This window comes from Falco peregrinus, chromosome 3, assembly GCF_023634155.1.
Source record: "Falco peregrinus isolate bFalPer1 chromosome 3, bFalPer1.pri, whole genome shotgun sequence".
NCBI lineage: Eukaryota > Metazoa > Chordata > Aves > Falconiformes > Falconidae > Falco > Falco peregrinus.
The window spans coordinates 75,741,374-75,769,157 of record NC_073723.1 but is presented as its reverse complement, the minus strand read 5'-3'; the positions used below and the strand labels follow the sequence as shown (position 1 = coordinate 75,769,157).

The window sequence follows — 27,784 nt, the reverse complement described above, 5'->3', positions numbered from 1 at the left end:
ATTCTAAAAGGCATATTTTTCCTTTTGAATAAAGTTTTTGTAAAATCGTGAGTTGCATATGGACAAGTTGGCTTACTTTTTTTGTATGGTCTCTTTTAACTTTTTGAAAAAACAATACATTAAAAATATGGGGGTAGCAGACAAAAAGACAAATTTGTCATTCGAAATGCTTTAACACAAGTAATGCAATCTAAATGTAAGATCAATTTTCTCCGTGATTTATAATTAGCGGTTTGCAAAACATGTCTTGTTTGGCAGCCTATATTGTGAAAGGATTGATTTCATCCAGATTTATGAATTTTACCAAACCCTGTGGGATGTGCCAAACCTAAGCCTTGTGTTACTTGAAGGGGAAGTTCACCTCGTCGGAGCGAAGGAAAGGGGCTCTGTTGGACAAGCAAGTGACTGTGGCCACCGCAGAGCAGCCCCAGCCTGTGCGTTCAAATCCACAGGGTGGCAATGTAGACAACCCCTGCGTGCGACTGTGGGTCATGGTCAAGCTGGTGCCATGGCTACCGCAGGTCCTTCAGAAAAAGACGCTACGCCTTCCAAGATCATTAGCCATGCAATTACACCGATAAGGAAATTTGAGCTAGATGCTATACCAGCATATTTGCTTCTGCAAATATTTAACAACTGACAGATAACAACCACTGGAACCTGGCATTACTGAAGTAAGAGAAACTTCTCCAGAAAGACATTTCGGATTTATTCAGTAGAAAGCTATCTGGAATGTATTTTTGGATCTTGATAGAAACTGCTTGCACATGAAACTTGGAATTTTTCAGATCACCCTAATACAAGTGTGAATTTATTTCATATCCTCTCATTTTGCCTTCATACAATCTGATTCCTAAAGGAAGCTACATTCATTCCTTCCATGTCAGCTTGCACTATGCTTAAAGAAAAAGATGCTATTTTAGGTTCAATAAATTCTACACAGAATCTGGATTGTCAAAGATTTCTGACTACACAGACATTAGATTGTAGCTGTAAGATATGTTGTGTGGACAGTATGTAATCACAATCTGATTCAGTTATTGAAAGAGGTTGTACGTATGACTTCGCAAAGATTTAGAACTAAAGCCTACAAGTCAGGGAATGTAGAAATATTATGGGGAGGATGTTGGGTTTTCTTCTGTGTCTTCTGTCTGGTCTTTATTACTGCCTCATATTCCCTACAGCATGAATACTGGGATTATCTTCCTACAGTTCAGGAGGCAGAATAATAACTCAGATTAGTTGTGAGCTCCTGGACCGTACAGTTTCTTGCTATTGACCAATAGGTCAAAGTCTTTTTGTTAAATTAGAAGTCGAAGAGCCGCAATTTGGAAGTTCTCTATTGCCACTTAAAAGTGAAAACTGATTTTTCTAGATAAGGAAAGTACAGTAAATATAGTCTTTTTGGACCCTCATAGACCAGCGGCCGCTTGTCCACCACTGGATGTATTAGCCAAGCTAAATAGGAGATATAACATGAACAAAATCTAAGTAAAGATCTGATGGTGATGATAAGCTGTGCTGACAGTAGAAATGATGTCTAAGGTGAGGTTACTAATGCAGTTCCTCAAGGATCAGTTTAGGAACAGTCTTTTGCCATTCTTCTACTAATGACCAAGGACAAAAAGTAGTAGCATGTTAGCGAAATACTCATGATGCAATCTCCGAAGTATTGTGAATGCTGAACATGTATCATCCTGGAAGAACTGAGTAGCTCAATATACTGGAGTATCAGAAACTGGGTGAAGTTTAAAACATGCTTTTGGTAACTTACAGAAAGAAGTTCTGCTGCAAGCCAGGAAGTCCTTAGTTGTAACCACTAAAAGAGGGGAAAGGTGTTGATCCAGTGGTTAATTAGGAGACAGCTCGTCAATAGAACTGACAGGGACATGAAAAAGGCAAGTGCTATCACTAGGCAAACTGATAGAGATATTTCAAGTCAAATTAGAGAAATACTAATACCTGATTACAAGGCACAGGGAAAATCCACCTGGGCTACAATATACAGTTGTCCACATCAAGGATGAAGACTTCTTCTGCAACTTTTCAACTCAAAAGATAATGAACAGCCTTCTCGGGGTATAAGAGGACTGAAAATCTAGACTAGCCTTTTAGAAATAGGGAGTACCTAAACCCCAATTTTGAATTGACACAATAAGGTTGCAAAGGGATGCTGTGATAGGTTCACCTTTTGCAGGGGCTAGACTTACAAGATCCCTTTTAATTCTTTGTTTTGACCACCCTGTATCATTGCATGCAATGAGCTGACAAAATTCTTTCCTACAACACACACTGTGTTAGATTTTATTTCTAGTTTTCAGTGGCGAGTACTTATCTTTTGATAACACTGAGATACAGATGGCACAGTCTTGTTATGATTTGTACTGAAAGAATGAGGATGTGAGTAGTATCTGTGATATTTGTTAACCAGTGTATCTTTTTTATTTTTGACCAGTGCATCATAGGGTCATAGAAAAGATGAAGGGACCTTTGATTTCAAGCCCGTTTACAAGAAAGTTGTTATAGTCTTCAGACCTTGTTCTATAATGATTAGAGGTGTTAGGGTAAGCAGATTATGCTTATGATTTTAAAGGTCAGATTTTATAATCCCTTTCATTCTTCATCTTTTTTGTCAGAGCATTTAGTAGGGTAGGATCTCTTACAGAGACGGAAGAACATGTTTTGGCAATTAACAGGGAACATGCAATTCTGTAAGCATACACTATGGGAAACTGAATGTGATGGTGATTCACAAGCAGTTTATCTTCCTGATAAATAGTATGAAACCTCTGTATTCAGTCTGTGGCCAGTGGAATCTTTTTACTCCGTATTTGCTAGGGCTATATATGTATTTAAGTGAGTTTAAACAGGGGAGTGGCAAGGGGTGTTTCATAACCTTATAGGCGATTACAGTTTATAGCCAAATTATCTCCTGAATTACATTAGCTGAAATCAATGTCTTCTACTAGATGAACAGACTGTTCCATAAAACCTTGACAGATAAAGCATTAATAAGTGTCAGAGCTGACTTGGTCAATCGAATGATTTGCTGACACTTCTTTTTACCACAAGCCTGCACTTTCAAGTTTAGTGCCAAAGGTTCACTATATATAGCTGAAGACAGCAAATAAATGATCTCTTTTTGCACAGATTTCTAACTAGCTGCCTGTTTCGTTATCTCCTCACTGGGGCAGCGTTTTCACTCGGGAACTAAAATATGGTGAAGCTACAGTTGCCCAATCCTGGCCTGGAGGACAGGATACCTTCCCATGCAGAACTTGAGGTCCTTGAGAAAGAAGAGGCAGACTCCAGACCAAAATGGGATAACAAGGCTCAGTATATGCTGACGTGTGTAGGGTTTTGTGTGGGTTTAGGAAATGTGTGGCGGTTTCCGTATCTCTGTCAGAGCCATGGAGGAGGTATGTCTTTAATATATCTTAACTAACTTTGGCTATAAACTAAGTTTAATCTCTCTTTTGGGAAACAAATAATAGCATATGCTTAGAACTGGTCAGTTCCTATAAGAATAGCGATGTTCATCTCTAGAAGACCGTCTTAACGGAGAAGGTTTTTTCACAGGTTATGAGCACCCACTGAAGTCATGTTAGTGATGGAAGAAAAGGAAGGGACTGTTTTCATTTCGGGATGTGGGACTGATCAAATCAGTCTTGCACTGTCATGTACATAGCATATTTTCTCAATCTAAAACTGATGTTACTTTGCATGCATACATATATATAATGTATATTTAAAAATATTCGTAAACTTCTTGGGAGTGTGATTCTGATCACAATCCCAAATGATCTTTTCATTATAGGGTTTTCATTGGTTTTGGACTAAACTGTGCATCAGCTGTAGGATCCATGCATGTGTAATTATTAATAGGAGTAATAGCGTGAAAGTAGTTAATGTTAAGAATATGTTTTTAGAAGCTAGTGTTATTATGTCATTTAAAATCCAAATGTATGCTATTTAGCATATGATTTCCTGTGACTCCTTAGGGTTCAGGTTAGGACTGCAGGACCACACTAAAAATTTTTCATTGTTTTGCATTTTGTTTTTAAAGATGATCTTGAGCTGATCCATTGTTTAAATATTATATGACAACATAAATTCCTCATTTTCTGACAGTCTTTTCTGCTCACTGCCTACTTTTTATCTGCATTTCACTCTGCCATATGTGTAAAAAGTGTTTGTTCCTTTGTGATGTTTGATCTTGAAAGAAAATTTTTGGCTTAAGAAACAGTATTTCAGAGTAATTTTTATTAAATGTACACAGTAAGATGTTAAAAACTCCTCTACCTAGTTAGAGTAGGGACCAAGGAAGGCTCTCTGGGGAGCTGCTGGTACAAACTCAGGGGTGTTGAACAACAGATGACTCAGTTACAAGAAGAGACACCTTTAACATTAAGATTTTTCTAACATGGGCTGGTGTTTAGAGTTTGCAGCTCAAATTGAAGGTCATTTGCAGCACAGCCAACTCTTGCAACAAAAAAAGTTACAAGGCACTAACCCCCTTTCCATGTGTAACAATTTTAATTTGAAAAAGTGGATGGATATCTCTAGAATTCATGGTACTCATTGGCTTTTCAGGTTCTTCTACTTAGAAAGTGTCCATGCCTTCTTTGCCAGGGTTGTTTCATTGGCACTTTCCTGCTTTTCTGTCTATCTTTCCTTTCCCTCATGTTCTAACCATATGAAATGCAGCTGAAAAATAAACATCCAACAGATCCAAAGAACTCAGTATGGATCATGGTTTTTTGACTGATGTCAGTGAAGAATTATCAATTGCTTTTGTGTGTGCGTCAGTACTGTTTTAATTTATCCTGTGGCAGCAGTTATTTTTCTTTCTTATCAACTTGTGGCTTGTCCTTGCTCAGGAACACTAACACCAGTTATCCCCGGCTTCTTGCTTCCCCATGCTTCCCCAAGACTCTCTCAGTCAAATTTTAGGCAGAAGGTGAAAGGCAGCACATAGTAAAGAAATTAGGTGGCTGGCTCTGGGCTTAGAGCTACTGTACAGATATGTGTCCCTGTAGCCAGGCTTGCTACTTTCTCTGTCAGTTCCTATGCAATGCTGTGAGGCAATACATAAAAGTGGGCAGCAATGCCTTCCCATGGCTTCTTAGAAAAGACTTCTCAACTTCATCACATGTGAAGGTGGAGAGCTGTTGTCTGATCCTTCTCCCTTCCCTGCTGTACCGTGAACCTCAGCCTCTTCTGGTAGGGCTTAATCCATCTCCTGCCACGACTGCCATCCTCTCAATGCAGTGCCTATTCTCCAGCTTCTCCCTTCAGTTAGAAAACAAAAACGGCTCTGGCTGTTGTTTGGATGGATGGCTTTGAATTTGAACATGTGACTATCTGTATTGTAAAAACAGATCTTGAAGTTCTATTTCTGAAGATATTTTGGTGCCGAGACATTTTCTACCTCATGCAATTTTCTGGCTTCTGCTTCCCTGTTTCCCATTCAGCCATGCTCACAGCACAGCAAACGCCCAATAGATGCAGCAATCTGCATCGCTTTGGATTGCACAAATGCTTTTAAGTCTGGCTTGAGCTACCTCCTGTTGGAAATGCGTATTTACTAGATATTTTGGACACATTTTGCCTTACTCTTTGCCACTCAGCATGATGGCCAATATGATTCATTTATCTTTGCTTTTGTGTGACCAGGTCAGGGACACAGATGTGCCTCTGTAACAGAGTAGGGGCAAACTGCAACATCATGCACCTTCTTCCAAGTTAACTAACACAAAGCATACACCACAATCATGAGTGCACTGACAAAGCTCCATTTTCGCTTGGTCTGTCCAGTGCCTTTACTCTGGAATATGTATGCCTTCACCCTTTGTGTCTTCAAGGTATGTCTTCACTGAATCCTGGATGCAGAGCAGCAGGAATCCCTGCTGCTGCTCTTTTTCATTGGAGATGGGGATTATGCTGCTCCTAAGTCTGTCCCTGGCATGATTATTTTATAGACCCATAAAGCTCACTTTGGATAAGGTGGTGGATTATGGCCATGCATTAAAAGATAGACAAAAATGCAGCTATTTACCACACAGCAGGTATCTGCAGGGGATAAGAAAAAGTCCTATGTGATCATATAATTAGAGGTTGTCTCATAAGGTGCATGCAGAATCAAGGTTGTATAGACTACCTTATGAAAATAATTTCTAATTTCTGAGGGCTGACTTGCTATCTTAACTTCTTTCTTTTTGAAATATGAATTATATGGATGAACATTTGGAGTCATTTAGTACGAGTGAGGTCTGGTAGCAAGGGTGTAGGTATTTCAGCAAGGGCGCTCCCAAATGAGGCTGGATGTTCACCTACTTTGTGAATCAGTGCTTGCACATTTTATATCCCTCATGAAACATAAACAGACTACTGTGAAGTATAAAATTTACCCTTGTAGTACTTGGACTTCAAGGAAGGTGGATTTTTCCTCTGCAAATCGACTGTGGTGAAGGTAGTCAGGAATACTGAGTATATAGATAACTCTGATTTTCAGATCTTTGAACCTAAATCTAAAATTATATGAGAGCTGCTTCTTCCTACACACAACACGACGATAGTGTTTTAACATTGTGATATACAAAAAGAAATGGGTGGTTGCATAATTTACTTATTTTGTTGTCATAGACTGTGACTTTATATTTTTAAAAATTGAATATTTACCCCAGTAAAATTTAATGGAGTAAATCACATTTTACCTTTTTAATGTCTTAGAAGTTGTAAAATACATCATTACCACAGGTGAACAAGATTTCAATATACACACAGTGTAAAAGCTACAGTGTTTGCCTCCATGCTTTCAACAGTTTAATGAGATTGAAATTTCCTTTCATTTGATAGCTATCTCTGACATTACACATAGATTTTGTTTAATCTTTATTGAGCAATATCCCATTTAATCAATGGTTAAACATTTTTGTTTCGTCCCTGTTGAGTATTATAAAAAAGAGGACATATATTTAATGTTTAAACCACTGATTAAAAAAAAAAGTCTAAGTCTACAGCTCGCGTATGTCTGCAGTAAACCTTGCCACTGCGTGAGGGAAAGCTTTTTTATTTCTGTGTGTGCCACACTGAATGAAGTGACAGTAAAACATCAGCAGTTCCTCGCTGGTACTGGTACCCTCACTACAGTAGAGGTCTAAGGATATGACAGTATAGAAAAACATCTCCATCTGAAGTCTACCTGTCTTCCCTTTATGAGGAGTTATTTGAAAGCCTTTTTTTTTTTTTTTTTTCATTTTCACATTTGAAACTCTTAGATTAAAGAGAGAGTAATATCTACAGGTGTCCAAATCAATTACGTGTTTTGAAATACAGTACCAAAACGGGATAAGAATCTAGTATCTCAGCTGTAAGGTTTTCAGACTGGAAGATTACTCGTTGTTTATATACATCTATACAGCATTTATTTTCAGATTATTGACTTATTTGCTAGGTTTATAAAATAGTGACAGCTTAAAAAGCATTGATTTATTTTTTTTAATGTCCCATATAGCAGCTTTTCAGAGTTGTTATCACTTGTAGCTTCTTTCAGAAAGGTTGGGGAGATATTGAGAGAAACGGAAAATAAAGCAGAGTCAGACTTCTGAGCTGGCTGTTACAATTGAACCCTGGAAAGAGAAGAACCCAAGAAAGAGCAAAAAGTGACATACATACTTGAGAACTGCAGTTTTATTTCTCTTGAAAATATACAAATATTCCTACAACTAATATTGGTAGCTTTATTTATTTGTCCAGTTCTGACATGGCACACCCTGCATTTTTAACTCATCAGAGCTACCATAACACCTAGCCCTTCAAACTAGAGATTTTAGTTTTATCTGTTTGCTTAGGGATATAAATTCTGTACTGCAGGTGTGTACATGCACCATGTACTTATGTCTGGGATGACAAAAGGGGTGAACAGATACCCACCTTCCCCATTTGTGTCCATCCCAGAACCTGAAATTTATTTCCCAGTAATTCCAAGGTAGCAAGGAAGCCAGGGAGCTGTGAGCACACAGTTGGGCAGCACACCATTTTCATGTGATAGATGGCTCCACGAAGATCATCCTTTCCTCTTTTTGTGGCTGCACAAGGTCATGGAGTCCCCTTACCTGACTGCTCTGTCAAAGATGTGGCGTGCTGAAAGACTTCTTTTGCGACATCTTAATAAGGGGACTTCTGTAAAGTATCTTGAAACCTCAGGAAATACTCTGAGGTTGATAGAGCACTCATGGCATGTCACCCACAGAAGATGGTTCAATTCTGAGAGTCTTTTTTGCACTTTGGTGCAAAATTTGGTGCACTGTGCTGGCAACAGGAAGGCTTATGGTGTAGGGACAGTGCTGTTGCTGAATCTCGCTGTCTTTGGAGGTTGAGGCATGATGTCTACCCAGGCTGCTAGAGCTGTGTGAGTGGAGGTGCACATTTAAGGTTTACAAGAATGTTTCAAGTATAGAAAAAATGGAGTCCAAATCAGAATATCAATCAGACTCCTTTCTACTGAAGGCAAAAAGCTGAGACTACCTTTGAATGCTTTCTAAAGGAAATGCTTTTAATGCTTCATAGGAAACAGCCTGATCTTCCCTCCCTTCTGCTAACAGAGATGGTAATTACCAAAAAAAAAAAATTTTCTTTGACAGGTATGTTAAGAAACAGGTGGTCATAGATCAAAAGGACTATAAAGACTGTGTATTTTTTTATGCAACAAGATCTTTGACCGGGGGGGGGTGGGGGAGAAGGAATTCCTAATCATGTCGCTAAGTGATCTTACTGTGACCTGATGAAAAAAAAAAGTTACATGTCTCCATTAGCAGCAAAGACGGTTAAGCAATGCACCTTAGCATAACTAACTGCCAGTCCATTCTTAAATTTCAAGAGATGATTTAAAATCACTGCAAGTTGAGTTTCAAAGGGTGACAAGGACTTACCCTGAGCACAAAAATTAAGAGTATTTGGATCACGTAGCTGTACAGATTCATCTTCTGGACTTAATTACTACCATTGCTGAGGAAGGGCTTTACCACAGAGAAACGAGTTTGTGGTACAGAAGAGACCTATCTGGCATCCCAAAGGGGTGGTAAAAAGAAAATCTCCAGATAGAGCAGCTGTACAAACTCCGTAGGGCCAGGTTTCAGACTCAGGAGCTGTCTTGGGCTTAAAACAGAGAGAATGCTCTGGAACTGAAACTTTTTAGCATAAACACAACTATCTTGTCCTTATCTCATCTTACCCTCATGAGAGCTCCTGGACAGAGTGCGAGGGGGGAAATTGTGCCAGCCTGGCATGAGGTTGGAGCACACAACATATTCCTGTCTGCTTGCAGCTCCATGCAGTGACACATAGCTGTCTCTGTGAACGGCCAGAGGCCCTGTGTGTGGAGCTTGTCCCACTGACCCTCCCATGTAGGGAGGAAGCCATCAGAAGTAGGGGGACAGCTCTCGACAGCGAGGGGGCATGCATCATGTACACTGCAAAAATCCTGTTTTCTATGAAAGCAAGAATAAAACAGTTAAAAGAAGTGTTATTCACAGAGGATGTCATATCAGTAAAGAACAAATTCTTTGATGCCAAATCTGCATGCACTGCATGTCTAATCAGATGAAGAGGGGCCGTTATGTGCACATCGCTCCATGTTCCAGCACAGTTAAGCAAGTCCATGCAGACAACATGGGAGACACCTTTAAAAATGCCAGGAACTGAAAGGACAGAGGGAGTCAGTTTCTTGCAGTGACTGAGTGTGAGGCAGTTTCAATGAAGCCCAGAACCTCTGCCAGTGCTGGGTAAGACTTCTGCATCATCAACAATGATGCCAGGGCACAGGCAGCTGAGAATTACATCACCATTCCTGGTGTAGCTGTATTTCAGCAGCCAGTCAACAAAAAATATATTTCCTGGTGCACCAGTGATTAGTCATTCAACCTGCTGTGTGGCATGTGCATTTTCAAAGTGCTTAGCATTTTGAATAGCATCTCATGTATTCAAAATGACTGATTTTGATTAGCAAATGTTAAAAATGTCAGTGAAAGACAGGTGAGTAACTAGCATTACACAAATTCCATAGGAGTGGAAAGCAAAAAGTATAGTTTGCTAACTTCATTATAATAGTGGCCACTTGATACAACAATATTGTTTTTAGCAGACTTTATTGAAGTGCACAGAAAGTGAAAATTTTGCAGTAATGGTAGTTTCTACAACTGGTGTAGACAACATCAAGAAGATACCCATGAAGCAGACAAGCATGCAGTTCAGCTTTTTGAAAAAACATTTGACTGCCTTGGATTCAAAACTATAGTTTCCATTCTTCAAATTTCTTCTTTCACTCACTCACTGATTTTCATTGTGTACATGAGGAAAAAGTCAGCAAATGCCCAAACTTGAACCATTCACATACTGTTTTTCACTTTTTTAATGCACTAAGATTATTTACTGCCTATCATTAGGAAGTTAAAGACTTTTTGTAACAACAACCATAATTGTTATTATGTATAACATGTAGCAATATTCAAGCATTTGACTCTGCACTTTGATATTCCAGTGTGGTGCTCTCTTATCTCTCACGTCCCAGGTACACTTTGTTCAGGAAGAAATTAATTTAAAAAACTTGTCCTATACTAACCGGCTTTGTCATAATTAACAAGGTTTGAACCCTGAACTTCAGATCTCATCTATTCAAACATAAAAGCTGTTGAACACAGCTGCCAGGAAGTTATTGGTTACTTTATGCAGACAGCCCCAGGCTCCTGCCTAATGTTTCAAGGCATGTTGCTTAGTTCATTCAACTCCTTCATATAATTTGCATGATTCCCGATTATAATAAAGCCATAATCTTTTGCAGAAAACGCAAAGGAAGTCATTCCAGGAAAGTAATTAACTTTCCTTCACCTTACCTCCTCTTGTAATACCAAGGTGGCTTCTTCAAAATTTAACCTTGGGAGTATTTTTGTTTGTCACTTGGAAAGAATAAGAATTCCTACCTGAAACCACATATGTAATGAAGTTACATACTTGGGCAATCAGGCAGAAACACTGATCAGAAACCGGAGAACGGTTTCCACAAGCAGGCCTACAAGTCACTCACTACGTTAAAAGTCCACAAATCTAATGTTTATGCTTTATTGTAGTACTTCACTGATGGGAAATGGTCTTTTTCCTTATCCATTTCAGGAGCCTTCATGATCCCTTTCCTGATTTTGCTAGTCCTGGAGGGTATCCCCCTGCTTCATCTTGAGTTTGCCATTGGCCAAAGGCTGAGGAAAGGCAGCGTGGGTGTCTGGAGCTCTATCCACCCTACCCTGAAAGGGGTTGGTAAGTCTGAAGAGGATGCAAAAAGCCACCTGAGAAAGCACAAGTTTCTGAACTGATAATCTGAAGAGCAAATCTTCAGGATTTTATTCCGATGTGCCATAAGAAATTCCAGGATATATTACTTTTCCCTTCTCACTAACACTCCATTGATAGGTCAAACTAATCATGATGAGGCACTACAACAATATTGTGTCCACATTCCCATGTAGGTCTAGCTAAAACCTTCCTCTAATTTGAGACCAGTTTGGGGCTTCAGAGGTATTTTCTGTATTATCAATATTGGCTGGTTTTACCATTAAGTTGAATGTTTAAGTGTGCCAAAAATTTGTTCTGTGACTGTTCTGTGGATAAATAGCTGAATCTTTCCCTAAGCTGGTCTACCAGACTTCAGCTTCATGTAATGTTACTTCCTTACATCTGAGAGAGCTACCATGCCAAAAGCCATGGAGGCAGTATTTTGCAGTGAATACTTCTTCACATCTAGACTAGACTTCCAAGCATCCAAACACTCCATCTAACAATGTAGTAAAAGCAGCATTATGCACACAGCATGAAAAACTCCACAGATACCACACTGGAAAGACAGGAGGTGCCATCCGAACATGAGGAAACACTGTGAGGGTGAAGAAACTCTGGCACAGGTTGCCCAGGGAGGTTGTGGAGTCTCCATTCATAGAGATATTCAAAATCTGCCTGGACATGGTCTTGGGCAACTGGCTTTAGGTGGCCTTCTTTGAGCAGGGGGTTTGCCCAGATGACCTTCAGAGGACCTTTCCAATCTCAGCTATGCTGTGATTCTATGATAACCAAAGACTTGAAAGGGAATAAATGCAGCCAGTTAGGACTATTGTTGACATCCACTGCGTCTGTAAATCAGTTACAGAAGATACTTGTTCATTGCATCTGGAATTTTTCAAACTTCTTCAGAACCTAAGAGCCCTCAGGAGCTAATCATTAGCATTTACTGTCTACCAGAGAAGTCACCAGAGGTTGATTGCTTGGGAGCAAGCAAAGAAGGAGAGATACCACCTTGAATCCTGCACCTTTTCACAGATTGTGCCTCCTGGCACCCATCCATCCTATACACCACCACCTCTGCTGACCTCTGCAGTGATATTGTGGAAGAGGAAGACAGTCTGGGTCTCATTTAGGCAAAATCCCAAGTCAGTTGAGATTTACATGTACCCAGCATCCCAAACTCCGCAGATATCAGCTGGCAAGACTGTGAACAGGATTGTGTGGTGTCTGTAAGGAGTTAGTCCCCCCATAATGTTGTCTACTATGTGAGTCTCAGTTTCAGTCCCAGAGTAATTTTAGGCTGTAAGTCTATGTAGGACTCAGCTGGCCAACCTTTAGGTAACAAATTTACAGTGATTTAACCTACATCCAAAATAGAGGAGAGGGGAAAGGCTATAATCCCTGTAATTAAGGTGAGGAGGAGAGTGGGGAAAGGTTGAGCTCATACTTATATATTTTGATATGTCTTGAAGATGAAAGTATTGAAACTTACATTGAATTGTTCTGATTTTATTTTTTTCAGGCATAGCAGCAATGTTTGTATCCTTCCTGGTGGGTTTATATTATAATACTATTATTGCCTGGGTAATGTGGTATTTCTTCAACTCTTTCCAAGAGCCCCTGCCTTGGAGCAGCTGTCCTCTCAATGACAACAGAACAGGTATACGTTATGAAATATTGTATTTTGTTCCACAGCACATTCTTCTGTTTCTAGCAATTGGCCTAATTGAGCCTCTTTCTGTAAAACAACAGTAAGGCATGGCAGTCCTTTCAGGAACTTTATGCTATTTTGATACTTGTGTTTTGTAAAAATTCACATTATATAAAATGTGATCAACACTTAATCTTTGAGACAAACTTTGACCTTTTATATGAAACTTCAGGGCTGATTTTGATAGATGTGTTCACATACAGAATATTCTCTGCACTTTGTAGTGAAAATCTAGCATAAACATTAACATTTTCCAGATTTAGACAATGTGTTTCATCCATCTCATCACCAACAGCCTTCTGTTAGCATATTGAAAAGGAAGGGGGGGGAAAAAAAGAAAAAAAAAGAGAAAAGCATAATCCATAGGAAACACCTGTATCTTTCAATATGACAACAGTCTATAGCTCCTTGGATACTGCTTGGTGACAGCAGCTTTGTTTTTCGTAGTCAGTCCTGCATGAAACTGTATGAAGCAGGTTTTTCTGATGGGTCAGTGAACAGCTCTTCAGAGAGCTTTGCACCTCACCTCCCAGAATAAGTATTAAAAGCCCCATATAAGGGCAGGACAGGGCAGAATACTGCACAGGTCAGCACATTGCAGGGAGCTGAGAATCCAACCTCAGCTGGCAAGACCTTGAACGATGCCCCACAACAGAGGAAGACAAAGTATTGCTGATTGTGGGAGGAAAAGAGTTGCTTGGCTGCAGGCTCTATCAGGCAAGAAAGAGCAGGATGCACGCGGAAAACCCAATGTTGTTTGAGTTTGGTTTTTTTTTTTTAAGATGAGGTAGGAAGTGTACAATTATTGAAAAACATCTGCCTTACCATTTTTTCTTCTACTAAAAAGAAAAAGTGTTCCATGCAATATACATACATTTATGCTCAGAAATCCCTCTGCACTTTCTCTGGCACAAGAAGCTTCTAATCTCACATTTTTGGAGGAAAAAAAAAGAAAAATTATAGAGACCGAAAGGTCTCTGAGTGAGCTTCAAAGATTTTATATGCATGGTTGAATTCATAGAAATAAATAAAAATTCTGTATTAAAACCCCTGGTAAAAAATTGTCTTTCAAATCACTTGTTTCTGCATGAAACCAGCCTCCAAGAATCTGAAATAAGCCAACAAGAAATTCATTGGCATTAGGGGGTATAATTTAGAACACTGGATTTTATTATTTAACTTCCTTTTTTTCAACTAAATTAAAATACCAAGTGACAAACATTTTGTGGTTACAGGTTACATAGAAGAGTGTGCCAAGAGCTCTCCTGTAGACTATTTCTGGTACAGAGAAACATTAAACATCTCCACTTCCATTGATGAATCAGGCACTATACAGTGGTGGCTTTTGTTATGTCTGACATGCGCATGGGGTGTACTGTACGTGTGCACAATCAGAGGCATCGAAACAACAGGAAAGGTACTCTATTTGGGAGTTTTATGAGATTATATAAATTATGACGTTGTGATTCCTTATTGATACAGACTTAATCTTACTGTAGAAACTGCCGGTTTCTTGAGTAAAAAAGCACGTCTAAAGCTTGGTGTGTCATCACGGGGCCTGCTTTTTGAAGATGGAAACCGAATGAATGGAATTTGATTTGATTTATGTGGAGATTATTGTGAGCAATTTGGCTTCCTTGTCCTTATAGGTCCTAGTAAAGCATTCCTTAGGTATTACCACCTTAACATTAATATTGATCTTTAATGCAGGATCAAGGGACTCTGTCTTTTTCCTATGGTCATTCTCTTCAAAACATACATGTACAGATTTAAGAGGGTTTGTGCTAGCCCTCATCTCTCTGAAAGAGTGACCAATGTTTGGCTGCCCAGCGAAGCCCTAAAAGCCCATCCTTGCATCAGCCTGATCTCAGGGTGTACATTATCTTTTATGCTGCTTTTGAATTATCTGAGTAAAATTTCAACCATGACAATTTGTCTTAAATAGAGCACTGTAACTGTAAAAGTGGTTATTATCAAACGGCACATACTGTTCCTCTTGAACATAGTTTTTCTGTAGTCTGTTAATTGTGACTCACTTGAAACTTGTCATTATTGTTAGTCACAGTACCTTGTTTATTCCCCCCTTTTCTTCCCTGTGGTGCTGTTTTTATTCAAGTGTTCTGTTTTACTTAAGTGGTTTATTTGCATGTTTCTTGTGCAGGCCGTGTATGTAACATCAACTCTTCCGTACCTTGTGCTTACCATTTTTCTCATCCGTGGCTTGACACTGAAGGGATCAACCAATGGAATTGTGTATCTCTTCACCCCTAACGTAAGTCACTGCATGGTTTGTCCCTTAGTGAAACACAATGTAGCACACTCTGTAATTAACAACCGACTGAAAATTAGTGCCCTCCATTGGTGCTTTTCTAACTGTCCCTCAGGCACCTTTAAAATCTTGATTCTGGGAGGTGAATCCTTTGCATCAGTGTAAAAGTAGACATGTACACAGACATTCTCTGTCTCTCTCCCTGCACCACACCAAAATCTGTTACAGAAAATGGAAAGATCATCACAGAGCAATACAATGGGGTTGCCATAAGGGGACTTGCTTTCTTTTCCTGTATTCTAGTTAAGGACAAGTCTGACTTTAAAGCACAAGTTGTGCAGTTGGGAGTAGAACCCATCTAATCAGCACAGCTATATGGACAAAAGACCTAAGCAAGTAGTTTAACTATACAACAATTTTTAAACAAAATAAAAAGGGGTTTCATTTTCCATGAGAAGCTCTCAGAATGTTCATTATTAACGCTAAATAATAACCTCCTTTTCTGGAAACCGGCATGGCAGCTGTCAGCTATGGAAAGTAACTGGTTTATCAATTTTCAAACTATTTGCATAAAACCTGCATATAGGGTTTTTTAGGTGGGTTTTTTTTGGGGGGGGAGGAACTGCTAAGTTTGACAAAAGTATTGACCTATTTGTTGACATTCTTCAAAAATAGTGAGTTCTACATGGTTAGTGTTCTTGGTTTAATTACTGTTTTAAATCCCTTATATTCAGTCTAAATAGCGATGTTGCATATGCTGAAAGCTGTATGTCTGATGCCTCAGGTTACCGAGCTGGCTAACCCAGTGACGTGGCTGGATGCGGGTGCTCAGGTGTTTTACTCTTTCTCCCTGGCTTTTGGAGGCCTCATTTCATTCTCCAGTTACAACTCTGTTCAGTGAGTAGCCAGTCAAAAGCCAAATTTATATGAATATTTCATTCTTTCAAATGAAACATGTCCACTTTCTCCCTATTGCTATGTTACTTGGGATTGGGACACCAACCCCTCAGCCACGTAAGGCACATCTCCTCTGACTGATCCTAGCTCTCCTGAGCCAAGATTTCAGGTCCCAGCACTGGCTGACCTCCTGCACAAAGATGTGTTGCAGGCTGGAAAGAAAGGGACAAGCTCCCACCACCGGCTGATGAGCAGGAGCCTCCTTTGTGGGAACTCTTGATGCACAGTGATGCCCTTTATCTCTTGCACTGTTGGAGCTGGGTGATGGTACACACATTTTGCAGACCACAGTTTAAATCTTTAGCTTAGAGATGAGAAGATATAACTAGGAGTTTTGAAATTCAGATTCAGTTCCTTTCTCTATATATGCACTGGGGCCAGGGAAGAGATGGAGCGTGAACTCCTGTCACCCAGGGGCTGACCTGGTCTGCAAATTACAGCACAGTGCTATATTCTATGCTCTCCCTCACAAAATACTGGAGCAACCACCAATGCCTTTGGTGCTGGCCATCCCTTCAGCACTGCCCTCTTGAAAGACAAACTGTGTGTCATTCTCTGAACCTAGTATTTTCAATAAATGTCTCCCAATTAAGTTTTGGATATCTGGCTTGGTTGTGCATTCAGAAATCTGTGTTTCGGTTATGGCTCAGATTCAGCCACACCACACCAACATTTCAGTCACCGATGTAGTTCCTTGCCACCACTCCTGATTTCAGATGTTTTTTAAAAGATCATCTGTAACTTTTGGTGCCTGCGAGTCTTGGTGTGAGGTGACAAAGCCCTGCTTCAGGTCCAAGTCAATGTCCCATAACCATGGGGGGCAGGGATGAGAGTGTTCTGCATCTTTCCAAAAGACATAAAGAAAAAGAGCATTGTCCTCCTGCTTTTCCAACACACAGGCCTGTGGCACCAGACCATGTTCCTTCAATGCTCAGTCATTCATGACTTCAGCAGGAAACTGCAGAAAGTCATGGAATTCCCATGGAGATATAAAAAGAAAAAAAAAAAAGTGTGTCTGTGTGTGAAATTCCACAGTTACACTGATGTTGGGCCACCTGCAGTCCAGCACCAGCTGGGCCAGGGCCAGGTGTGAGTCACTCTGCTTTCAGATGGTTTAATCTGAAGTATAAATATCTCAGGAAATATCATGAGGCTTCAATGCCATCAGGGATTCAGTCATTCGTAACAAGGAGGAGCTTGAGCATCTTACGCTCTCTGAAAGGAAGGAGTATTTTTATCAAGCCTATCATTGAGAATCTTACACAATCATATACACAAGAGTATGGCAAGGAATTTCCATTCAGTGCCCTCTGCCCAGCAGGGACCTATTTGCAATGCTATAAATGAGGAAAGGTCACAGCGTCACAGGTCTTGGCTGGGCAGGTTTGTCTTTCTTCCCCTCTCAAAAGAGGTCAGAAAATTGAATATAACAACATCATTTAATCTCAATAGCCCTCTCTTGCTCAAGAGAACTGTGATATCAACAGCTTTACAGCCTTCTCATAAAACCATTAACTAATTTAATATTGATTCTTTATCTTCTCCCTCAGATGAATGTCTCTTTCAGGCTCTGCAATTTTTTCATCTTAGCGCAGGTATGCTGGCAAGAAGTGCCCATAGCAGAGAATTCTCTACAAAGTACTGTACCTTTCACAAGGGACAGCTTCTCTGTCTGGCCTTATTAGCAAAATGGTCCATCAAATTTCCAAAACTTGAGGACATTTTGAACTATCTTTTGGCCAATAGTCAAACAAATCTGTTCCCAAGTGCTCTTGGCTCCTGCAATTTCACCATACAGAAGTGCTATGGAAACTTTTATTCACTTTTCCTTTCCGACTGTCTGAATCCAGACCTAAAACTTTCACCTTGTAGCAGAATACCCCAGCAGCTAAAATACAGCCTATGGCAATGTGTGTCTGCACACACATATGCCAGGAACAATAAGGAGGAGACATATTTTTCTGCCCCTCATGTTCTACTTTCCATGATCCAGATGTGGAAACAACTCAGGTGGTTATTCCTTATGAATAGGGTCGTTTGAAGGGAAAAACTCAACCCAAACCAAGACCATAGATGTTAAATTGCTTAAGGCACCAAGTTTTAATTCACTAAAACCATCTTTAATAGCTGTACTTGTATGCTCTTAGAGAGTATACTGATGTACCTATGCATCTGTAGACTAGTTTTTTGTTAGTCTTTGTAGCTAGTGTTTAGTACTTACTTTGGGAATGTGTTTGAAATCTGTTGTTTCTTTTCTTTGAATTACAGCAATAACTGTGAAAAAGATGCTCTGATTATCTCAGTGATCAATGGTTTCACATCCATCTATGCAGCAACTGTCATATATTCCATCATCGGATTCAGAGCCACAGAAAGATATGATGACTGTTTTGACAAGTAAGTTATTGGGGAAAAAAAACCACAAAATATGCAGGTGTGTTTGGCTGGGGCAGCTCTGTTAGCCTGATGATAATAAATTTATCATATTTGAATAATTGTAGCTCTTGACCCACATGGTATTGGACTAGTCATTACTTCAAAATATTCTAATCACATGGTGTCAATTGCTTAGGAAGTAATAATTGTTTAAGCCAATTGATTTCCTACATATATGTTGCATAAGCAACCGTATTTTACATTATTCCCCGATCTTTCTGAAAAGTAATAAGGAAAAGTATATTCCATATTTTAATGGTTTTTGAAACAGTTATTTGGAATATAACTGCTTTTGTTGTAACAATTTCTATTTACACAAAGGTTTATTCAGTCTGTGGTATCTTGTTTCACTAAAATATGCTAGAATATAGTTTTAGAGGTAAATGTGAAAAATTAATTTGCAACAATGGGTATGAAACACCATGTTCTGAAAAATGTATTTATTTCACTGCATAGGGAAAAAGTTTCAATAAAACTAGTTCTGTGAAAAATTGGATCTTGCATCACATACTCTAAAAAAACAGAAAAGGATATTAGGCGGCTGCTGCTACGTCTACTATGGCTGATGTCAAATCCTCAAAGGTCTCCTGATGTTCTTGGCCAAACTATGTAGTTCTGCCTTGGAGATCACTTGCAATGAGCCACTGAAAGCACTGCCCATTTTAAGAAAGCTCCCCATGACCAGGGGGTTCTGAGAGTCCTGGCCACAGCTGGATCACAGTGTAGGTATCTCAGGTACTGCTAGTGACTCTGCATGCTATGTTGGGAAATCTCCTGAATTAATTCATTAAATTCTTCCCATTTTCATTCATTGGATGAAGCTCTACCAACCACTGAAAAATTGTTTAGAAACTTTGCAAAAAATACCCAATGCAGAATTCACAATAATCAATGCCTACTCAGCTGATATGTGGAATGAATGTATATTCCCTGGTCCCTGTGTCAGCTCTGTATTTAGGTTGCCTCCTGGAGAACTTAAATGCTTAGGTCTCATCAGAGGTACCTAATTTCACCAGAGAAATTCAGATTCCATCCTAACCAGGGCTGCCAGACCCTGTGGGTTCCAGTCAAGTTCCTCCACATTCAGCTGTAAAAGTGCATGATACATAACTTGCAGACACCTTACACATTCCCAGAAGCTGCCCAGTCTGGGAACTGATGCCGGGTCTGTAGTGCAAAGATGGGCACCCAACTTTTGCACAGGTCCCGAGGCTGTCTGTCCATCCATTTAGCTGTCGTCTGTGCTATGGAAGACAGTATTGGTCCCATCTTGGAAGAAGAAAGGAAGATTTGTACATGCACAAAACTGCTGGACTTCCCAGTTTCAAAATCTGATCTTGACATTGTGCTCTTAATAACTTGACGATGAAAATGAATCTTGAGGATGCTTACAAATAAATAATTTCAGATTACTTGCATTTCATTTTTTCAGAAATATTCTTACTCTGATGAATGCATTTGATTTGCCGGAAGGTAATGTAACCCAAGATAACTTTGAACAAATGCAGCAGCTATGTAACATTACTGATCCAATGATTTTTGCAAGCCTGAAGTTTGAATCCTGTAATCTGGAAACCTTCCTGAATGATGTGAGTTTAACACCCTGACTCATATTGATACCATAATTATGGTAGGAATGTATGGCAACTTTTTAATTTCTTAATGCTTTTTCTTCTAAGGTTGTTGGTTTTTTTTATATATTTCCACTGATGTTACACTTGGCTTAGAATGCTCTTGGACTGAAGAATTACTTTGATATTGAAGAGAGAAACTGTTTAATTCCTCTGAAAAGTATTGGCAATCTATCAGACTAGCAACAAAACACACAAGTGTTCTAGGCTGGCCTCACATAGCTGGCAAAATAGCAGCAGGTATTTCTCTGGAACTCACTGGCTGCAGCTGTGGTAGGACAAGGTGACCGGGGAGAGACTCCCAGTGTGAGGAAGCAGCAGGAAGTCCTGTCCTGATCAGCATGAGTGCGTCACAGCACAGAAAGAATGGACCTTGACCCTGGGGTGAAATAAAGTTAAAAGAAGAATTAAATGGGTGCACCTTGGGTTTTTTTGGTTAAAAGGGTGGTGAATTACAGATGAAAATGTGTGTCCATGAAATTCCATGAAATAGAATTTGTATTATAATTGCAGTAAATATGTTGTTGCATTAGGAGGTCTTTGTGGAAGCAAAAAGCCCAAGTATTGTGGTATGGTGTAGCATACACCAAGTCTAGTGAATACAAATGTAAATTTAGGTGCTGCATGATGTTACCGAGCCTAATTTTGGAGCTTCTGAAATCCTCCACAGGGAGTTGAAGGAACTGGCCTAGCTTTTATTGTCTTCACTGAAGCTATCACCAAAATGCCTGTCTCACCTTTGTGGTCCATTCTCTTCTTCATCATGCTCTTCTGCTTGGGTTTGTCATCTATGTTTGGAAATATGGAAGGTGTGCTTGTACCTTTACAAGATCTCAAAATTATACCCCCTAAAGTGCCTAAGGAACTTGTAACTGGTAAGTGCTCTTTTAGAGACAAGTGACCTTCCCCCTCCCCAGGGAATAACTCGTATGCTGAAAAATCAATGCACCACCCATCTACTTTCAGATCTGTCATGGTCCTAAGGCTCCTAGATAACCTACTGAAGGTTTTCTCATGTCCCCCAACAGAGCAGCTCCTGTGAGGTTCCCTCTGAGCCTGCAGACAGCTGCTCACCCATGACTTGCCTGTCAGCCTGCTCACAATGATTATCACCCCCTCTGTTGGGAAGCTGAAGGACCTAAGCCCTTCACTCAGGCAGGATTTCCCTCGGTGCAATACTGTCCCACAGACAAGGAGGAAGAAGACCTGTTCTGTCTCCTCAGCCTTCTCCCATTTTGTTTGCAACATCTCCCACCTGTGCAATGTTAGGAGAGTTTTGACATTTTACCTGCATGAAAACAGGCCTTCTCAGAATATCATCAAAAAATATAGTAGTTACTTATAAAGCTTTCTAGCTACTGGGAAAATATCTTACTTATTTTTGTTTTGCTTTCTTTGCCTAAATGTGCTGTTGTTTTGTTTTTTTCACAGGTCTCATTTGTATGGGGTCTTACTTGTTAGCTTTTATCTTTGTGCTGAAGTCTGGTAATTACTGGCTGGCTCTATTTGACGGTTTTGCTGGCTCTATTCCCTTGTTAATAATTGCATTTTTTGAGATGTTTTCAGTCGTCTACATTTATGGAATAGACAGGTATGAAATACAAGTTAAACATTACTAGAAACTAGTGCATAAATTGATCAGTTATATAGCTGCAATCTTGCTACATATCAGTGCATAGAATTTCTGTTACAGAAATCTCTGAAATTATGCAACTGTAGTTTAGGGTTGCTTATATGACTTAAGTTTCTAAAATGATTCTCAACAAAAAGAGAAAATACTTGCTAAGAGTGCAGTGGGGATTTTTATTTGTACATGAAAGGTTTTCACTTTAGTAATACATTATAGTAGATAATGCTCTGTAACAACCAGCTAAAATAAACACATCCCTAAGATACTGCAAGAAAATATTAAGCATTAGCAAGTGCCCTAGACTATAATAACATGAGTGCAAATAATTTATTTTTAAAGTAGTCATCAGAACATACGTATTTGCAGCAGTTACATAGTGCCACTAGAACTCATTTACATTTTAAATACGGTGAGATTTACAATAAATCTTCAAAACAGAGGTATATCCCAGGAGTGTTTGAAGTTAATGCTAAATGATATTGTCCCAAGCAGGGATCTCCAGGCAGGCTGCAGATACTGTTTTACAGCAGGATGCAAATCCAAGGCTACCGAGATACGTTCTTATCTGATAGATTCAGGACTTTATCAGTTGTAGCAGTGAGTAATTATCCTATCACCTTTCTAGGGATGTAATAAATCAAATTTTGCCATCTTTCTCTTCATAATTAATACATGAGGACTATGAAAAAAGCACGGGGACTTCAATTAGCCATAGGTTTTGCTTGAACCTACAGACCCTCCAGCTGTGCTGCTCCTGGACAGGGGGTGAATGCCCTTGTGGCCCATCTTCCCATACTTAAAGTTTTATATTACCTGAGGAGGCACAAATCAATTTAGGTAAATTAGATGAGCAGAGGGAGTGCCCTAGAGAAAGGCAGCTTATTTTAATTTGTTAAGAACAGAAAAGTCTGTGTTGATCACTTTTGCTTCCCTTTAAAATCTCAGAACACTTTACAAAGTCAAATTGAAATTATTCCCAGGACACAAACATGGGCTGAGGCCACAGAGGGGTGGGAATTGATTCAGAAAAGAGCTTCACACTGAACTTTCATGCTTCTGGCCAGTACACATCGCTGTAGCCCCTGCCCAAAGGTGGTGGTATCTGCTCCAGATGAGTATCTGTGACCTTTTTCTGAGAAAGGGTCATTTGTAAAAAGATGGTGCTCCTGCTTGAAGGAGAACCCACATGTTATTCATGACACTCACATGAACTATACCTGGACATGCTCTGCAGCTGGGACATGAGGCTCCATATAATTTTAAGAATGATACCTAGATCTTAGAATGTAGGAGTGAAAATAAAATAAATTTACATAGTAATTGAGACTCAACTTAATCCTGTGTGTTGTTCATAGCTGTAGGACCAACTGAATAGTCCCCTTAGACCTACCCCCATAGGATATGCAGGAAAGGCAGACAAGAGGACTAACAATAGAGGCCCCAACCTTCCAAAAAATAAGTATTTTTTAAGAAGTGTATGTACATGGTGCTGCATCATATGTAGAGGTCATAAATTAGTTCATGACTGATGCAGAGAGTATCACTCTGAATGCAGGGATTGTTTCTTCTTACCGAGACATTTTTGCCCCATTGTCCACTGCATGTTCCATGAATAACCCAAATAACGCCTTTTTAGGTGTTCTTAATAATGTGTAAAGTTAAATACTGTTTCAGTACTCAACCTGAGGAAAATGGTAGAAATCCAAATGAAGCAAACAACATGCATAGAATCTAATTTTTTAAATTACTTCCATTTGCTATTGCTCTTTTTTAATACTGTCTCATTCCTTTTAATTTATGCAACTCTAAGTTGCTTACCAAAAAATTGTGAAACGATACTGCAATTCGTTATAGAGAAAGTCCACCAGCACTGACTCTTTTTGTATACGCTTCACAAACTGCTTGAAGAAAGTTCATTTCCAAAAAAAATTCTTCTGTCTTGCTACAATAGCTGCCTTAATTTGAACTACTTTTAGTAGTTTGATGTTGCTATCAACCCTCATCTCACGTTGACATTAGCACAGTCCTGGGAAGCACAGCTAGGGATAGAGCACCCTTTGAGCAGGCACCCTTTGATCTTGATGAGTTTTTACTGTCCTTAACTTCCTGGGTTTTTTTCTAGGTTTAACAAGGATATTGAATTCATGATTGGACACAAGCCCAATATTTTCTGGCAGGTTACCTGGAGAGTTATCAGTCCTCTCATTATGTTAGTTATCTTCTTCTTTTATTTTGTGGTGAAAGTCAATGAAGAACTGCTCTACAGCATTTGGGATCCTAGCTATGTAAGTATATGGAACCAAAATATTTATTTAGATTTATTTTATGTATTCTTCTTTAATCTAAGAGTCATAGCCAGTCATATTCATCTCCCACCTGAAAGTTTTCTGGTAGAAAGCTTACTACAAGACATAAAGTAATAAAAAAAAAAATAACACTTAAAAAATAAGTCCTAAATTCAGCTGTGATGCCTGCAGCTGGTATATAGCAACACCTGAGTAACTTTTCTGAACTGGAACAAAACCAAAGCATATTCCAGTTGTCAGGCAAGACTGAAACAGATGTCAGTTCCCCAGCAGGAATTATAGAAGAGCTGGAAGTGTCGCAACCTTTCTGTGTTGACAAAGGACCAAATCTGTGAAGCCATTTTGATATTGCACTTGTTTCTGTGTGCATTTTAAATCACAGAACTGCAGTAGTGCTGGAGAGCTTCACTAACAGAAGAAATTGATAATAATTAATATTGATAGTCAGATTTCTTGTTTCCTCTTCCAAATGTATTAGCATGATTTAAATTATAATTGCAGCAATGAGTTACCTACTTTTCCTTTCCTCCCCTTGCAGAATAGACAGCTGTATGTGGTACAGAGAAGGGCATGTTAGAAAAAATGTGGGTCCCATAATTTTCTCCATCACCCCATCTCTTCCCTGACAGTCTAGCTCTGCTTTTTGTTTGTTGCCTTATACTAGTTGCCACCCTTAAAGCAGAAACAGTCCTGCAAGCACATTTAATTTCTAAAGATGGCTTTTTATTTTCATGAGACAGAGGCAGAAAGGGAGGGAAAGGAAGGCAGGGAAATGGGACTGCTTTCTTCTCTCTTCCTTGGCAACCTCTCTTCCTTCTTAATAATGTTTCAGCCCTCCTGCACCCTTTGACTTCAGCCCTCCTGCCCAAAGGCTGTTTGACCACCAAGCCCTGGTGGCCTGTGAGCCCCCCCCACCCCCCACGCCTTTGTGCCTGGGAAGCATGCCAGGAACACCACCAGCCTCCCTTCCTGCCTTTTGCTTCTTTCACACCATCTTCTTCCCATCGCTTTTGAGTAAAAATAAGTCCAAAACAGCTGGGACTGGAAACTGCTGCGGAGCAGGCAAATTATAGTGCCATTGTGGCTAGCTGTGCCTCTGGTTTTGATCTGTTGAATTATCAAATGTGTGCATGTTCCCAGGTATTTGCTCCTCATGACTTTCTGCAACTTGATTGTTTGCTCTTTCAGGAGAACTTCCCCAAAACACAGAAGACTGAATATCCCGGTTGGGTGTATGTTATTATTGTAATCCTCTCCGGAGTGCCTAGTTTGGCCATCCCTGCCTTTGCCATCTACAAAGCCATCAGAAATTGCTGGCAGAAAAAACATGATCGTACAGGCCTTATGACCTCCACATCTGAGACTTCTGTTAATGGAAACTTAAAGTGTTCAACATAAACCACTTTAAAAAATGTGGAAGAATGCTTTGTCAGTGAGACAAGTAAAAATATTTTTTTTAAGAATCCAGAGTTAATTTTATTTTCATAAAAGGATAACTATGTGTTGTTTCCAGGTAAACATATGTTTACGTAATAGTGCAATGCACTGTAAAGAGTTAATGGCTTGGATTCTGGAAGCAAAACAGCCACATTTGCAAGTGATTAGGGCACCAGGCCAAATCATTCATCCTCCTGTTTTTGAGGCCAGCTTGTCTGAAACTGGCTTGCAGTTCTGTTTGGAGATGCACTGCACTTGACAGGCCATAAGTGACTCTTCCATGTGCAATCATTCTGGTTGGGTGGCCAACATGAAGGGTAACTGAATACTGACTTCTCTTGCACATTAAATTGTTTTTACTTTACATGCCACTGTGTTGCACAAAGTCGCCAATATTATTTGTCTCATGCAGATGTTTAAAATATTTAATAAAAACATTTCAAAGTATGAGAATAACAGTTTGAATAACTTATAATTCTGGATATTTTGTTAATTGCCTTTTACTTCCAAGTTCCCAGCAGATAACACTGCTTTTGCTGATGACAGAAGAGATAATCTTGCAATGGGGCAGCAGCAGTTCAGGAAATAGCAAAATCTGCTTTGCCTGGCACCCGTGATGAGCAGGGGGTGTGCCACTTGCCTGGGAGGTCTGTGCTGATGGGGCATCCACGGCACCCAAGTGGTGCAGAGCTTCTTGCCCTCATCTGTCACAATCAAGGCGGCTAGCTCTAATTCACATACACACACACGCACACACGCATATGCACACGCCCACCTATGTTACAACTATTTCAAACTTTTAACTTCCATGTGACCCAGAGGAGCTCAGTTAGGAGTCCCATTCCTTCTGTGGTCACTGGAGAGGGAAAAGAGGCACCGTTAGAGCACCCAGGCTGAATGCCAGAAGCAGACAGTGTAGATGTCCCCTCCGGACAGGTGGTCCCTTTCGTCCAACTGTCTGTGTACGAGAGCAACACACTTGTATCACTTTGCAGCTCTTCCTGTACCCACCTTTTATGACAAATTTACACTCTGACACTCCTATTAGGAGTGATTATAAGATCAAAATACTCTTTTACAAGAAACAGGGATATTTAGGGTATACCTACTTTAAAGTGTGTCTTTAGATTAGTATATCTGCTCTAAATAGAGAGTAAAGTACCAGGCATTGTATGTGCATTTGAATGATTAAATTCATTTGCATTCCAACTCAAAATTTGTTATTATTATTTGAACGTGAGTAATTATTACAAGTATTTAAAGATGTTACACTGTAACAGGAAAAACAATTTTTATCAGATTTTCCTGCTGAGAAAAAGCTCAGCCACCAAGATTGAGTAAAAGTGGCTTTGAAGTGGTCAGCTGCAGGTGGCTTGTATGGAAATCAGTGTGTCACCGGAATGGCTCCAGCACAGTACAAGGCATCTCCTGATCTGAAGTGCAGCAGCAGTGGGAGCAATGGTGGTGGATGCCCTGGCAGCACTGATGCTCTGTGAGCGCTGCCAAACCATGCTGCATGTGCCGACTCGTGCATGCCCTGTGAGACAGCCTGATAAGGGACTAGGAAGCTGAGTTGCTCCAGCAATGGATCTGAATGTTTGCAGAGCTGCAAGCAGATGAACTGTGCTTACCTGGGGAGATTTGTGCAGCCTAAATGTGAAATTGGCTTCTGGTTGGGTGATCGGCAACCTGACATATTTGTATGCTTAGCTGCAGAGAAGGGCTTTTATTTCTCTCTGAGTAATTTTTTGGGAAAAAAATCAATCTTAATCATAGAATCATTTGGGTTGGAAGGCACCTTAGAGATCACCTAGTTCCACCCCTCCCCACCACAAGCAGGGGCATCTTCCACTAGACCAGGTTGCTCAAAGCCCCATCCAACCTGGCCTTGAACACTTCCAGGGATGGGGCACCCACAGCCTCTCTGGACAATCTGTTCCAGTGCCTCACCACCCTCACAGTACAGAATTTATTCCTAACATCTAATCTAAATCTGCCCTCTTTCAGGTTAAAGCTATTATCCCTTAAGCTATCACTACATACCCTTGTAAAAAGTCCTTCTCCAGCTTTCTTGTAGGC

The 27,784-nt window shown here is 39.9% G+C and overlaps 1 protein-coding gene across 1 annotated transcript; it reads left to right on the top strand.

The window, feature by feature from the left end:
- The first annotated feature begins 57 nt into the window (after positions 1 to 57).
- SLC6A19 (solute carrier family 6 member 19) lies at positions 58 to 26,100 on the top strand. Its single transcript, XM_005242872.4, has 12 exons — positions 58 to 3,419; positions 11,170 to 11,310; positions 12,851 to 12,988; positions 14,275 to 14,456; positions 15,201 to 15,311; positions 16,093 to 16,205; positions 18,534 to 18,662; positions 20,134 to 20,290; positions 21,003 to 21,207; positions 21,764 to 21,923; positions 24,085 to 24,247; positions 25,457 to 26,100. Exons 1-12 carry the CDS (start codon positions 3,218 to 3,220, stop codon positions 25,664 to 25,666), a joined length of 1,911 nt encoding a protein of 636 aa, XP_005242929.1. The 5' UTR covers positions 58 to 3,217; the 3' UTR covers positions 25,667 to 26,100.
- Positions 26,101 to 27,784: the final 1,684 nt, after the last annotated feature.